The 15,093-nt window shown below is 41.3% G+C and overlaps 1 protein-coding gene across 2 annotated transcripts in view; it reads right to left on the minus strand.

Annotated features, from left to right (window-relative positions):
* Positions 1–15,093, minus strand: part of skap1 (src kinase associated phosphoprotein 1) — a 195,936-nt gene that overhangs the window by 37,353 nt on the left and 143,490 nt on the right. For both annotated transcript variants that reach the window (XM_012971641.2, NM_001004990.1), the window contains 5 exon segments: positions 5,118–5,183; positions 3,143–3,226; positions 2,687–2,811; positions 2,168–2,231; positions 881–1,024 (listed from right to left, as the gene is read on the minus strand). In XM_012971641.2, the coding sequence (XP_012827095.2) occupies positions 881–1,024; positions 2,168–2,231; positions 2,687–2,811; positions 3,143–3,226; positions 5,118–5,183 (483 nt within the window).

Genomic DNA, 15,093 nt, shown 5'->3' on the forward strand with positions numbered 1-15,093 from the left:
CAGCTGGAGCACTGCAGTTGGACCCATATTTGGATACTAATGATATCAATTATTGCACAGTGCATTTGTTTATAATTTGCCCTAATACCAATACCAATAAAGTCTAAGCATGGAACTCCCGTGGCAAATGCCCTCCTTGCTAAGCCCTAAAACCATCCCCAGTTTGCTGACCAGCCACTAATGCCTGTCTGCTGTGCACATCAACTGTTTAGTTAGAGAGAGTAATTAGAAATCCCCTGCAAGCAGGTTAAATACTTTGCTTAATAGAGAGTTGGTCACAGTAGCATATATTGCATGCACAGAACAACACCAGCACTGCCACCCTTTTCCTGCAGCTCATTCCCCGCATTGTTTGGGGCCAACCCGACGGTGGGCAGACGGCGCAACAGTGCAGAAAAGAAGAGCCCGCGGCACCGCTGTGCACGGACTCTGAACAGTGACGACACGGCCAGCGCTGGAGAAAAATCTCGCAGGAGCTGGGTTTTAATGTAGCAATTTGATTCAATTTTCCACTCTATAAAATTACCCATCACCGCTCCTTGCTGTCTAACAGACACCTTCACTCTTAATTTAACAATCTGATCCAATTCAGCCAGGGAAATTGGAAAAATTTATCACCTGTGAAATTTTATTTTTCCTTGGTTGTGTCTGTTTTTGTAAAACTTCATTAACGACGATGACTTGCTGAGGAAATAATGCTTTTTTGTGTGTGTGTGTGTGTGTGTGGTGCTCAAGACAGAAGAAACGGCCTCGGAAGAGACTGTATGCACATTAGCATCATAAAACAAAAAGGGCCAAAGAATGCAGGGAACCAGAGACGCCTCTGGCTAGGAATGTGCTATAGGGACACGGCCTGCATTTAATATCAACACCCCGTCACCTGGTATCGATTCATAGACATCGTCTTCCTGCAGGCTGTTTTCCGAATCATTTGTTAGCCCAACTACTGGAGAGGACTCGGTGCTTTCAATGTCGTCATAGGTTTCCTCATCATCCTCATAGGGAATAATGGTCGACTGTGTGTCTGGGAAGACAAAAACACTTTTTCATGGAGGTAAATGAGCAGTTTAGAAAACACCATTCTCCCCTTTATACAACACTGTGAGAATCTTTTCAGTATAACACTAGGCTTTCAGGCAAAGACTACCCTGTAGTTAAGGGAGACTCCAGCTTCCAAACCAAAATTTGTTAAATAGCTCCACACAACACAGAAATACCCAATAATCTGTATTCTGTAATCTGTTCCTTCAAAGAGTATGAATAAATACCATTTTTATAAGATAAAATCCAGCTGCATCATTTGACATCCTGGCAGGGGAGGAGGGACTAAAACATTGATGTTAAAAAATAACATGATGATAAAAACTTCTCCACAGCTTACAGACAGCACCCAGGAAATACATACTGTATAAACTCGAGTATAAGCCTAGTTTTTCAGCACCCAAAATGTGCTGAAAAAGTCACCCTCGGCTTATACTCGAGTCGGGTGCCATGGGTCCCTCTAGACTAGCACCCTCTCTCCTTTGTGTGCAAATTAGGCAACCAGACCCTCCAAGTGCCCTGGCCTAGGCTCCCACTAGCAATATTTATTTCCCCTTACATCCCTCCGGGATCGGGTCTGCTGCCAGTTTGCCAATGTGCAATGAGCGTGGGGTAGTATTCATATTGTTTTTGTTGATCCTCTTCTCCGCTTACAGAGCTAGTTTACTGTTTTTCTTTGAAATAAATATTGAAAAACATATACCCCACTGATGCCTCAATTAATGTAATTTTATTGGTATTTATTTTGATTATTAAAACTTAGCAGTAGCTGCTGCATTTCCCACATTAGGCTTATACTCGAGTCAATAAGTTTTTCCAGTTTTCTTAGGTAAAATTAGGTACCTCGGCTTATATTCGGATCAGCTTATACTCGAGCTAGTTCACAATGCATTGCACTGTGATGTTCAGGGAATTGTGGGATTGGGAGGATGCAGGCTGAAGGCAGGCTGAGGACAGTCAACTACTGTAACATTTTTTTTTAACTTTTCAAAAAACTGTTGTGTTTCAGTGGAGTTCCCCTTTAAAAAAGTCTAAAAACGTTTGATTTTGTGAGACTTGGCCAAGGTGTCCCTCCCATGTTTCCACATGTTACCTCAATCTGTATTTTATCCATGGACTGACTCACCTTTCACCAAGAACTGTATTTGTTCCACCCAGTCTCTGGCATCGGATGGGCTGGCAGCAGTAAACTGTAAGACAATAAAACTCAGCAGTTTTTATTACTTGTACAATTTAGGGATTCTGGAAGTGAAAAAAGGCTCATTTACAACTGGTACAGGCACAAGTTCTGGACTGCTAAGGGGTGCAAAACTGCATCATTTACTGCCAATACTTGTCCCTGTACAATTGGTGCAGAGCGCAGCACCCAATGACACAAGAAAACATTGGGCTTGTTCCCTATCATAAGTGAGTATAAAATAAAGGACACCCTAAGCCCGTGTCCCCAGGAGCTCCCCACTGTGCTGAATGATGTGCATGTTAACAGAATTCCCAGGGTTGCCCATCTCAGCAGAAGGCAGGCCGCAATGCATTGATACACACTTCAGGGCACTAAATTGGACTGGGGCAAGGAGCAATAAATCAGGCCACTTTGCTCCCAACTTTGCACTAGGCTCCGTACCTGGTAAATGAGTTGGTCTCTTACCTGGAAAACCTGTTGGTTTGGTGTCACAACTTCAAAACAACTGTCACGCCGGGAGTCTTTGCGAATGTAAGGCATCATTTGTGCTAGAGAATCTTTAATGAGGAAACCATTTTTGGGCTGCTTCCCTGCAATAACCAAGAGTGATAGTCGGTGGCATTCTAAACCGTCCATCAGTGACCAAAGCAAACGTTCTCTTGGCATTACTTAAACTTACATTAGCCCCCATATACCCCATTTCTGTTTACCTTTCTCTGAGATTGATGACTCTACGGGGCAGGGACCTCCTTCCCACTGTGTCTCATACCACATGGCACTTACTCCCTGTGTATTTATACTTATTTATTGTATTTATTATAACACTTGTCCTCCCTGTGTGTAATTCTGTATATTGTAAGATTGTACAGCGCTGCGTATCCTTGTGGCGCTTTATAAATAAAGTTATACACACATACATACCTTTCTCACTAGAATAATATAGGAAGGCTCTCGTTGTGAGCACACACCACCTCTTCTGCCACTCCGATCCAAAAAAGCCATGATCTAGAAAAAAAAAAAGAAAGGCAAGCCACAATGAATATATCACACAAGGCTAACTAAAGGGAAACGTTACAACAATCAGAATATTTTTTTTTAGCCCTGAATGACTTTTGCAGGTAAAATAGCTGGGATCTTATACCCTAAACAATGAGGGTCTCTATAAAAATATATTGCATAAAAAAGCTCAGATGTAAAACCTGCTTCATCTAAATAAACCATTTTCATAAGAATATACTTTTTTAGTAGTATGTGCCATTGGGTAATCCTAAATAGGAATTATACGATTCATGGTGCACACAAACAAGCCAAGGCACACATACATGTTAGGTCACATCAGCCAATGAGTTCTGCCTTTTGCTCCCACACTACTTCCTGTTACAGAGCTGCATTATTTCCTGTCAGCTGATCTCTGAGGGAGCACACAGCCCATCACAAAATGGCGGCTCAAGGGAAAGGATATAAAAGGGCAATATTTACTAATAAATATTTTCCAGTTTGGCAAGATTCTTTAATAGGTCACTTAATATAATATAAACTATTTGTAGGATAAGTATTCATTCTGGGGGTATACGTTCTATTTTCCTTTCTCTACAGGATCCGCAGAGAATCAAGAACCAGTTTTTCCATGCTTCGCTCCACATTCCTATTCATAATGATTATCTTTAGTAAGCATCAGAAACCTGGCTACAGGGCGAAATCATACATGGCAATTACAGGAGAGCACGAGGATTAAAGTGCACTTCAAGTATTCCCGAAGAAAGTACATCAGGTCAATATAGATTTTTTAAATGCAGCAGTTGTATTCTGTGTATCAAACAAAACAAGTATTATGATATACGATCTTATTGGCATCGGGGGAAAAGAAACATTATATGAACATTTATCATGAGGCTCCAAAGACCATAACACTTGTGGCAAGGCCGTCTACAGAAGGATACATGATGGGGCAAAGGATTTACAGACAGACCCTCAATATTACAGGACTCAATACCTGGAGAAGACCTCATGTATTGTTAGTTGTACTTAGATGTGTGTGTTTGTGTAATGTATTGTTGGTCTTCTGAAAATCCATTCCCTACTGAATCCCAATGCCTTCTGTTAGTGAGGCAAGACAGAGATAGATAGATAGATAGATAGATAGATAGATAGATAGATAGATAGATAGATAGATAGATAGCCAGGCCGATAGAAAGATAGACAGACAGATACAAAGATAGATAAGATAGGTAAATAGATAGATAGATGATAGATATATCGATAGATAGATGATAGATAGATAGAGAGAGAGAGAGAGAGAGAGTGGTCCTACAACAGTATGAAGACCCCTGAAGCAGCCACATTACCTTTCTTTCTCCTCTCGAGATAGCCAGATAGCCAGGCAGATAGAAAGATAGACAGACAGATACATAGATAGATGATAGATAGATGATAGATAGATAGGTAGATGATAGATAGACAGATAGACAGATACATAGATAGATAAGATAGGTAAATAGATACATAGATAGATGATAGATAGATAATATATATATATATATATATATATATATATATATATAGAGAGAGAGAGAGAGAGAGAGAGAGAGAGAGAGAGAGAGAGAGAGAGTGGTCCTACAACAGTATGAAGACCCCTGAAGCAGCCACATTACCTTTCTTTCTCCTCTTGAGATAGCCAGATAGCCAGGCAGATAGAAAGATAGACAGACAGATACATAGATGATAGATAGATAGATAGATAGATAGATAGATAGCCAGGCAGATAGATAGAAAGATAGACAGACAGATACATAGATGATAGATAGATAGATAGATAATAGATAGAGATAGATAGATAGAGAGAGAGAGAGATAGTGGTCCTACAACAGTATGAAGACCCCTAAAGCAGCCACATTACCTTTCTTTCTCCTCTCGAGATAGCCCTGTTTAAAGATTTTATCCAGTTCTTCTTCAACTTCAGAGTCTTTTGAAAAAAAAAAAAAAAGAGTGGAAATTATTTATTACAGAAGGTAATTGACAAGAATGGAGAACAAAATATACACAGTACAGTACAGTGCCCAAGGTGGATGGTTGCATAGTAGATGGGCATGGGCAGAGTATGGCATAATAGCACCCAGGAAGGCTGAGGTGCACAGCAGATGGGAAAAGAGAAAACATGGCACAGTGTCTGCGAATGTTAGGGCACGCAGTATATAGGGGTGACAGAACAGTGACTGGGGACATTGGGGGCCACAGGGAATGGAAATGGATAGAATATGACACAGTGGCCAGGAAGTTTTGAGCACAAATATTGATATATCTGAAGACCGAAGAATCTGACAATGCTGGGAGGCGGAATGGTTAATAATAAAGCATCTGCAAGGAAATTAAAATGCAAAGCCCGTTACTTAAGCTGGAATGTATATTTATGGAATATTTAGTATTCCGTTATGTGGCGTGCACAACATGTGAGAAAATATGAATATTACATTAGTGTCCCCAAACCAGCATACAGACCCTGCTGGCAGGAGCATAACAAACGCCGCTGTAAAAGTTTTATTTAGACGTTAAGTCTCCCGCCCGCAGCAGGATTACAGCGAGCGTGCAGCACGCTCCCATCAGTGTGCACTCAGGAATTGAATTACCCAGGGGGGAGACGATGGTGATGAGCCTTGCTTCGCTTATTTAATTTCATTTACTTTCAGTCCATTAGCAGCATGGGGCTTTCTGTATCCCCACAAGAATGTCACAGGCATGAAAATGCTGTATAAATTACAGGAAGATAAGCCCCGCACAATGTACGCAGGAGTCTTGGTTCACAGAAAGGTTTGTTCCCCGCTCCCTCGGCCTCGCAGGATTCGTGCCTTATTGTTTCCTGCCTCTGCTGACAATATTTATTTGACAGTTTAGGAGAAGTATTTTGCCACATTAAAATTAAGAAGTTGTATTTATTGTTCGCATTCAAGATTTCCTAACACTTTCCTGTTCATAAAATGGATCTGCCCTTGTTCTGTGGTGATTTACCATCGTACCCGGTAACAAAGTTGATATTTCTAGATAACACGTTAACCCCCATATGTATTAAAAGGCTCTAAGTTTTCCCAGGAGCAGTAACCCATAGCAACCAATCAGCAGTTAGCATTTGCTGGTCACCTGTTTAAAAGCAAACATCTTATTAGTTACTATGGGTTACTGCTGCTGGGCAAACTTAGTGCTTTTTATTACCCCATATGTGTGAAGACATGGTTAATGGGAGATAAGGGGACTCGTTTACTAACAAGCGTTCTTACCACAGCATGTTTGGGGCTGGTGGGGCATGATCTACTAAAAGGCTACTAACTGGGGCAGGCAAACATCTGCCTTCCAGATATTCCTAAAGCACAAGGCCAAATGTCAACTCCAATAACTGCCTTGTTATTTCCCACCTTCCAGTGGCTCCAAGTCACAAGGTTAGGCTGAGGCAAGCATAGGGGCTTATTCAGCCTTGCGTGGCAGTAGCCTTACTCTTTCCTAACATTCCAAAATATAAAAACATTTGTATGGGCAACTGGTGATCCTCAAGATGTTGGTCCAAGAAGATGCACAAACCCACAATAACTGAATGAATGTTCAAAGTCCCCAGTAATGAGGTGCGGGTCCAGAAAAACTCAACCTGCACCCAATCCAACCCACTAATACTTAACCTGCCAACCCTAACCTGCAAAATGTTGTCATTGTAGGATCTGCACCCAACCCAAACCTGCATCTTTCCACTTCTGCGTGTACCTTATGTTCCAAGACAGAGATACTTCGGGAGCAGAGAAAGAGGCTACATTCCCAGTCTGACCCATACCCAACCTGAACCTGCAATGGCTGCCCAAATTTCAACCCTTACCCAGCTGACCTAAGGGTAAATCCACACATCACTAGTCCCCAAACTTTTATACTTGTAAGCCTCATCCAAATGCAGAAATCTTTGTGTGCCACATCGGTATGATGCTAAATAATTGGATATTTTTCTAGCCCCATATGGACTGCCAGCCTGTGACAGTTTCTGTTGACAGCCATTGGGTCTTTGCTTGTCCTTCAAAACAATTTGGGGGGTTGAGGAGCAACATAATCTCATGAGTATAACACTGGCCATGCATGAAGATTGCCTGACTACTGCTCTATGTAAGGTAACACAGTGAAGGTGGCCATACAAGGGCAGATTTAAGCTGCTGATTCAGGTCCTTCAGACCAATTCAGCAGCTAATCTGCCCATGCATTGAGCCCTCACTGACCAATATCTGTACAAAAATCGGCAGATATTGATAGGGCAGGCTTGATTTTCCCATCAGACCCAAGACCACATTGTCTCACCGATGCAGCCCTCGCTCCAACGGCTCCTATTCCTATTGTTGTAATTTGACTGTTTGTCCCTAGGGACAAATGATAAAATTAGCCCAATATCTCCTACCATAGGTGGGCATAATTGGAGAAGGACCTGCTCTTTTGTCAAGCTCGTCAAATGAGGGAATCCTATGGCATATGGCCACCTTTATTTAGTTGTCTCTGTCTCCCATTTTAAACCTTACAGGTAACCGGCCGTAAGTTCCCCCCTGATTCCTTTGTTATATACATGTGCTCTAGTATATTCAACAAGTGGTTTACAAAGGCATCGGAACAGTTTGATAAAATACTTCTAAATGCCCAACAAAGGTTAAACAAAAAAGGATCAGAATCTGCATTAAATCATGTAGGTTCATATATACTAGAAAACTAATTTGTATAATAACATCCAACCATTTATCAGCCCCTTGTGCAAATCACAGACAGCCTATCAGTGACCCGGTAGAGCTAAAATATGGCTATTCTCAAGTTTCCACACCAGGCAGAAGGGAGAGGAGACAGGTGGTGTCATGGCTGACAAACCCCAGCGCTTTGTACCGAGCGAGAAGACAGAAATGCACTGATTAGCCCAAGAGCATCAAGCAGAAGATTAAGAGGGGAGACAAGCACTCTTCATGCAGAGAGACAATGATCATGAGACGATACAGATACCGATCAGTGTCGCCCTCATTTATCAGGAGCGCAATGCATAATCACCTTTTGTCCACAATCTCAAAGTCAAAAACTGAAGTTTGTGCCAATTACTTCGGGGAAAAAAAAGGAAGAAAATGACGTGATACATGGAAATTGGTCTTAATGAGGCTACTAAAATACAAGGCAGGTTAATCCCTTCCTACTGGTGCGCATGTGAGCTGAATATATGGGCAATTTATATTGATATTAGGATAAAGAGCAAGCAACACTCATCTTCTTCCCTGTAACATATCTGTATCACATTGTAGGTTATGAGGTTAACAGGGGCATCTTGTTACAGCTACTATGATTGGAGTCAGTGTTAGGCTTGCCACACTGGGTGGTCCCATACCTTGACCACTGCCTCTCATTTGTTTCAATAAAAACCACCAAACAGCACCAGAGGACTCACGTAAGTGTTTCTGAGCCGTGACCCCTCCAGTAATTGTGATGTCCAGGCATTTCCTATTTATAACAATGAAAAACATGGGTAAAACCAGGGCTGTTGTATGATAAATTTACCCCCTTGCATGATGATTGGAGTTGTTAGCCCTAAAGCCTTCCATTCTTTTAAACTGTATCTTCCCACAATCCCTGGGAGTAGGGTTGGCACCTTTTTTTAAGTATTATACCAGCCTTTGGGTTGGGGGAGCAAGTGGGGTGGGGAAACGGGCAGAGTAGGCGGGGAAGTGGGTAGAATATAGGCTGGGGTAAGCCGACAGCAGAAAGGGTCAGGTAAAGAAGGGATTCGTAGGTTAATTCGCTGGTTAATTTGTAATTCTGCCCTCGGTCCTAGCTGGTGATTTACTGGTTGGCCAGTCAAATACCGGCCGGTAACCCTAGTTGGTAGAGAACATAAGGACACTGACATAAAGTGCCAGCATATTCCTCTGAACTGTACAATACAAAAGGTATGTGCCCTATTCATTACAGCTTAGAATGGAAAGTTTTTAAGTAATATAATAATATATTTTTTTTGTACTTTTATCCCAAACAGAAGTAGCAAGCAAAGGGATACAATATTATGATATTCTGTGAATTGAATCAATAAAGCTGGGAGGATGTGATGGGAGGAAGCAATGAAAGATACACAGTATAGAGAAATGTGTACAGATGTAGAAGATGAGAGAGGGTAATGAGATCAGGGCTAATCTTCTAACATAAAATGTATGGGGTCACTTTATATCAAATTGCCTATAGAAATGGTAAGTCAGTTCTCTAATGAGCTGTTTTGAGAAAATGAACCAGGTCAGTAACCCTACATGGCCCCAACAAAAATCATCAGTGAATTAGATAGAGGAGAAAAGGGTCGACAGGGAGCAAAAATAAGTGAAGGAGAAAGAATAGAAGAGAATGTTGAGGTAGGGGAGAGTGTAAATTGACAAATAGTGAGGTGGTAAACACAGCAAATGGACTGGGGCAATACTCATTGGTGCGCCCAGATTGCATGGGAGTATTGTGCCTTTGGGCCTAAGGTAGTAGTCAGGATGTATGGGGTCAAGCTAAACACTCACAATATTATAAACAGATATTTGACTTTTGGTGAGATGGAGGTTGAGAATTAGATCACTATAGTGTTAGAGGGGCAAAGGTTTTGATGCAAGAACAACATAAAAAATACAAATTGGCTATAGGAATGTTATATAGAATATAGAGCTAACTATTATTCCCAGCAACGAGAGCAGGAACCCACAGAAATTACAAGAATTGACTAGGTAAGAATAATGTGCAAAAAAGAAGAACGATGAAGAAAGGAAAGGATAGAGGGCAGAAACAGAATGCTCATGGTATTTTCTGAATAAGGGATCTTTCTGTAATTTGGATCTCCATACCTCATGTCTGCTCAAAAACATTCAAACATTTAATAAACCCAATAGGATATTTTGCCCCCAATAAGGATTAATTACATTTCTTTATATCTTAGTTAGGATGACATACAAAGTACTTAATTATCACAGAGAAAAGGGAAATTATTTTTAAAAATGAGAATTATTTGATTAAAATGGAGTCTAAGGGAGATGTCCTTCCGGTAATTCAGAGCTTTCTGGATAATGGGTTCCAGATAACAGATCCTACCTCTACATCCACTATAAGACTGCAGGAATGGGACCTGTTGCCTAAAAAGTTTGGGAGCTGTTTCTGGATAGGAAATCTTTCTGTAATTTGGAACTCCATATTACTACTAAAAAAAAAAAATAGGATTATTTTGTCAAATATAATAAATGAAATAAACTGCAAAAAGCTTTGAAACACTAGATTACCGCAGACCCACTCTCCAAACTATCCTTGTCTATTCGCTCACTTCCTTTATTCTCTTAATCACTTCTCCTTACATATTATCTATCATTTCTTCTCTCTTTTTGATACAGGAATAGGGAATGACCATGGTATAGGAACACAAGGAACACAATCAGAAATGGTTGGGTGGGCAGGAGAGCTCACTGACACCTGGGCCCTCCGGGGGTATTCCTGGTATCCCGGTGGGCCAGTCCGACACTGGGCATAATACTGGCCCTACTTACAGTAATTCCAAGTCAGTTGTATCAAAGTACTGTACAGGGAAGAGAAAGCAGACAGCAGTAAGAGTGAATTTCCCAGATACTACACCCCTCCACTTCAGCTGTAGAAGGAGATGTATGGATGTTATGCCAGGCTCGTAGTGCTAGAGAGTTTACTAAAGATCCGCAGTCAGTGCTGCTGCTGACAAGGCAAAGGAGTGCTCATGTGGAAAGTTCCAGAAGAGAAACCAATCAGTCCCGTGCCAGTGACATGGCGTCAGTTCCAGTTCCATAGGCACTAACCACTGAGCATGAAGAGCCCAACTCCAGCTAAAGCCGATAGCAGCCCCACAGTTGTAAATACTCTTCATATTTAGTCACTTCCGTAAGTCACAGAGCCAGTCCCTTGGATTGATTCCCCTTTCCATTTTTCCATTTTGGTATATGAAACCTGTTGCTGGAAAACCTTTGTCATGGCTATAATTAAGTTTTATGTATAATATTCAGATCACAGTAGCTCCTACATGCCTCTTTTCTTCAGCAAATAATATTAATTAGTTTGGCCTTTATTAATAATATAGTTTTATTACTATACTATTGTAGTTGCCTTTCTTTAGATTTTTTTTGAAGGGTTAAGGAAGCTGGCAGCACGATTATATGCTAAACAATACTGTCTCCATGTAAATCGACTGCCTAATTTATATGATATCTTGCTTACTTATTTAGCGCAGGACTGACAACGAGCTGCCGCTTTGTTAATGACACTAACTACCCATATCAATCTTCCTCAAGAATTCCCCTGAATGCCATTAAATGTACAGCGTATAGGCTGCCTGCATCTTCCTATTCCCCATGTGAATAACCTACATTATATGCTATAGTAAATTTCAAGCAGTGTAACATTTCTACAGACTTCTCAGTCCAAAAGAATAACGTTTTCTTATACTGTGGTATGGCAATATAAAGGAAAACATAACTGATAAATATGATATCTATCTATCATCTCCTGATAATTTGTCTGATTATAGAAGTAAACCAATAATACCCTGTACGTGAAATGTTAATATGTTGTTGGGAATTAGTTTACTAAATACCCTCTCCTTAGAAGAATCCTGGTTGGGGCTCAGATGATTAACAACCAGCCCACTGTGTTTGCTCCCCCGTGAGCAGTACAAATGGTAGCTTCCTGGGCTGTGTAACAGAGATCTGCTTACATGGCGGGCAGTAATAGATGTCAAGTTATCTCTGACACCCACATGGTGGGAATTAGAAGGCTATGGGAAGGAGCATTTCCAGTTTGAGCAGTAGTTGCTTGTCACACCCAACAAGAGAAGCCATACCAAGCACTTAAGTCAATATATATATATGTATATATATATAATTATTCCCAGGGGCTATAGCATAATGGGCATTTTGAGTTCCATGACAATGCTATAGGCCTTATTTGGAGTTTTTTAACAGAAAAGCAAATACCGAGGATAAAATGGACTTTGGAAAATCCAATATGGTTATGTAGCGCATAAGTGAATTTTATGGACTACTTATCCTGAATATACTGTAGATAGGGAGTTATTTTTGTTTTTATGATTTATTAGGGGTAAAGAGCACTAAGCACCCCTTTGGTCTGGCAGTGCTCCTCAACTAGTACAGAACTAGACAACTAGTGCCAAATTGGACATAAAAGAGCTGGCTCACCTGCTATATGGCATACAGGTATAGGACCCATTATCCAGAATGCTTGGGACCAAGGGTATTCCGGATAAGGGATCTTTCTGTAATTTGGATCGCCATACCTTAAGTCTACTAAAAAAATCAATAAAACATTAATTAAACCCCATAGGATTGTTTTGCATCCAATAAGGATTATTTATATCTTAGTTGGGATCAATTACAAGGTACTGTTTTATTACTACAGAGAAAAAGGAAATCAGTTTAAAATGATATATTATTTGATTAAAATGGAGTCTATGGGAAACGGCCTTTCCATAATTTGGAGCTTTCTGGATAATGGGTTTCTGGATAAGGGATCCCATACCGGTATAAGCCTTTAAGTTTGGAATCCAGTCAGGAACATCATATGTTATATTGTTACCATCAGACTGACTGTGTATGAACAGATATTAGGGGTAATTTTTGACCACAGGGGGCGCAAGTGCAGGAGCCCTGATGCGGCTGTGTATCCAGCTACTTCCAAAGGACCCAAATAAGCAGCTTAAATCTAACCAATGAATGGCCTCCTTAACAACAAACGAAACAGGAGAGAGGAGTCAATAGACACGAATATCTATTGAATTATTTCAATGACATATGTCAGTTAAGCCGACTGCCATCCTTTACTATACACGGTAAAGTTGTGTTTTCCAGCGGAAAATCCGACTCACGCTGAACAAGAGCATGAAGGGCACCTAAAGTTTAGAGAAAAAAATGGCTGCATTTATCATTGTTAAACAAACAGGGTAAATGTGAAGCTCTCATTGCACAGCTCATTAAGCCGGCTAAGAAACATTCATGCAGATTCACCGGAGTCCCGCTGCGCTCCCACCTGGGGACATGCAATGGAGTCGGCTTCAGCAGCTGCTGGGACTGCACATAGGAGCCTCTTGCACTCTTGTGTTCATAGAAGATTAGGGCTGAGCCCATTCTGTACTTGTACGCTTGGGTAATTGCTTTCTTAACAAGAACAGCCACTGAATATGGCTGCCATTTATACAAGAAGGCCGACTCACTGGCCAAAAGAGAAGACTGGGTGTTTGCTATTGGACACTACCTGAAGGTAGACAATAGGCATTGATATATTCACATAGCGATATCTCTTAACACCCTGGAGGCTGTGCTCTCTGGCAGGTCTGCTAAAAGCAAAAAAAAATAATCTTTAAACGTTATTATTCTTCATTTATACAGCCCCAACATATTCAGAGATTACGCACCATTCACATCAGTCCCTGACCCAGTGGAGCTTAAAGTAAAGTCCTACACTGAACCAGTATTTGAGATCTGGACCCGTGCCCACAACACATGTACCAAAACCAAAATGAATTAAAAGGTCCAAGCAGGTTAAAATGCTGGTTGTGGACCAGCATTTTAAGCTGGTTGGACCTTTTACCCGACCCAACCTGCAATTAACTGCAACCCGCTGACCAACATTAAATAGGAAGTGCTGTTGCTGCAAACTGGAAGTGACACCATCAGAAGTGGGTGGAAAAAACATTTAAAAAATGTATAAAGCATTAAATTATAGATAATATAGATAATATGGTATAAGATAAAGAATATAGACAAGAAAAGTGACCCGTAGACCCACTTCAAGGTACAAGCAGGGCCTGGGAAAAATTTCACTGGTGGGCCCACACTGCCCCAAGACATTTGTAGATAGAATAACCCTCAAGCATGTGAAGTTCAGAATAGTAAGGCAGGCAGTGAAGAAATGGTCTGCGCTTACTGAAGTAGATATGATGCCCAGGTGTGCCACCCTGGACAAACAGCCCTAGGAGCAGAAAAATGACAAAATATTGATGCCAAGGAAAAAAGGCAGAATACTCTGCACAATACTTCTGCCAAAAGTTATTCCAGATAAAATGTGTGCTGGTAGGCCCTGGGCAAACAACCCTTTTTATTTATTAAAACCACCCTGCACAGACCTGCAGACCCACATCATACCCACTTTTTTGTGGGTACCCAACCAGCTGCAGGACTCTAGCTTAGATAAGATTCCTATCACATTCACACACATTAAGCCAATTTAACCAGCAAACAGTTAAGGTCCCCATACACGGGCAGATAGTAGCTGCTGATATCAGTCCCTTGGACCGATTCGGCAGCTTATCAGCCCGTGTAGGGGCAGAACCGAGGGGCCTGGCCGACCGACATCTGGCCTGATATTGGGCAGATATCGATCGGCCAGGTTAGAAAATCCAATCCCCAGGGCCAAACGATCGAATTCGCTTACATGCTCCCCGATATCGCCACCCGTAGGTGGGGATATCGGGTGAAGATCCGCTCGCTTGGCGAGCGGATCTTATAGTGTATGGGGACCCTTAATTACTTCACCTCTTGTATCGCTTATTGATTGCTTTATATGTTACTCTGTATGTCCAATGTATGGAACCCACTTATTGTACAGCGCTGTGGGATATGTTGGCGCTTTATAAATAAATGTTAATAATAATCTGTATGTTTTTTAGAGTGAAGGAGGAAACTGGTGTACCGGGAGGAAATCCACTGAGACAACAAACGCCCGGCAGACAGTGCCCTGGCTGAAACTGAACATAAGACCCCTGTGCCCGGAACCATAGTGCCAGTGCAATTTAGTGGTGGTGTTGTTGTTAGTTAAACAGATGCCAGAGCCGCTATGAC

This window comes from Xenopus tropicalis, chromosome 10, assembly GCF_000004195.4.
Source record: "Xenopus tropicalis strain Nigerian chromosome 10, UCB_Xtro_10.0, whole genome shotgun sequence".
NCBI classification, from domain to species: domain Eukaryota; kingdom Metazoa; phylum Chordata; class Amphibia; order Anura; family Pipidae; genus Xenopus; species Xenopus tropicalis.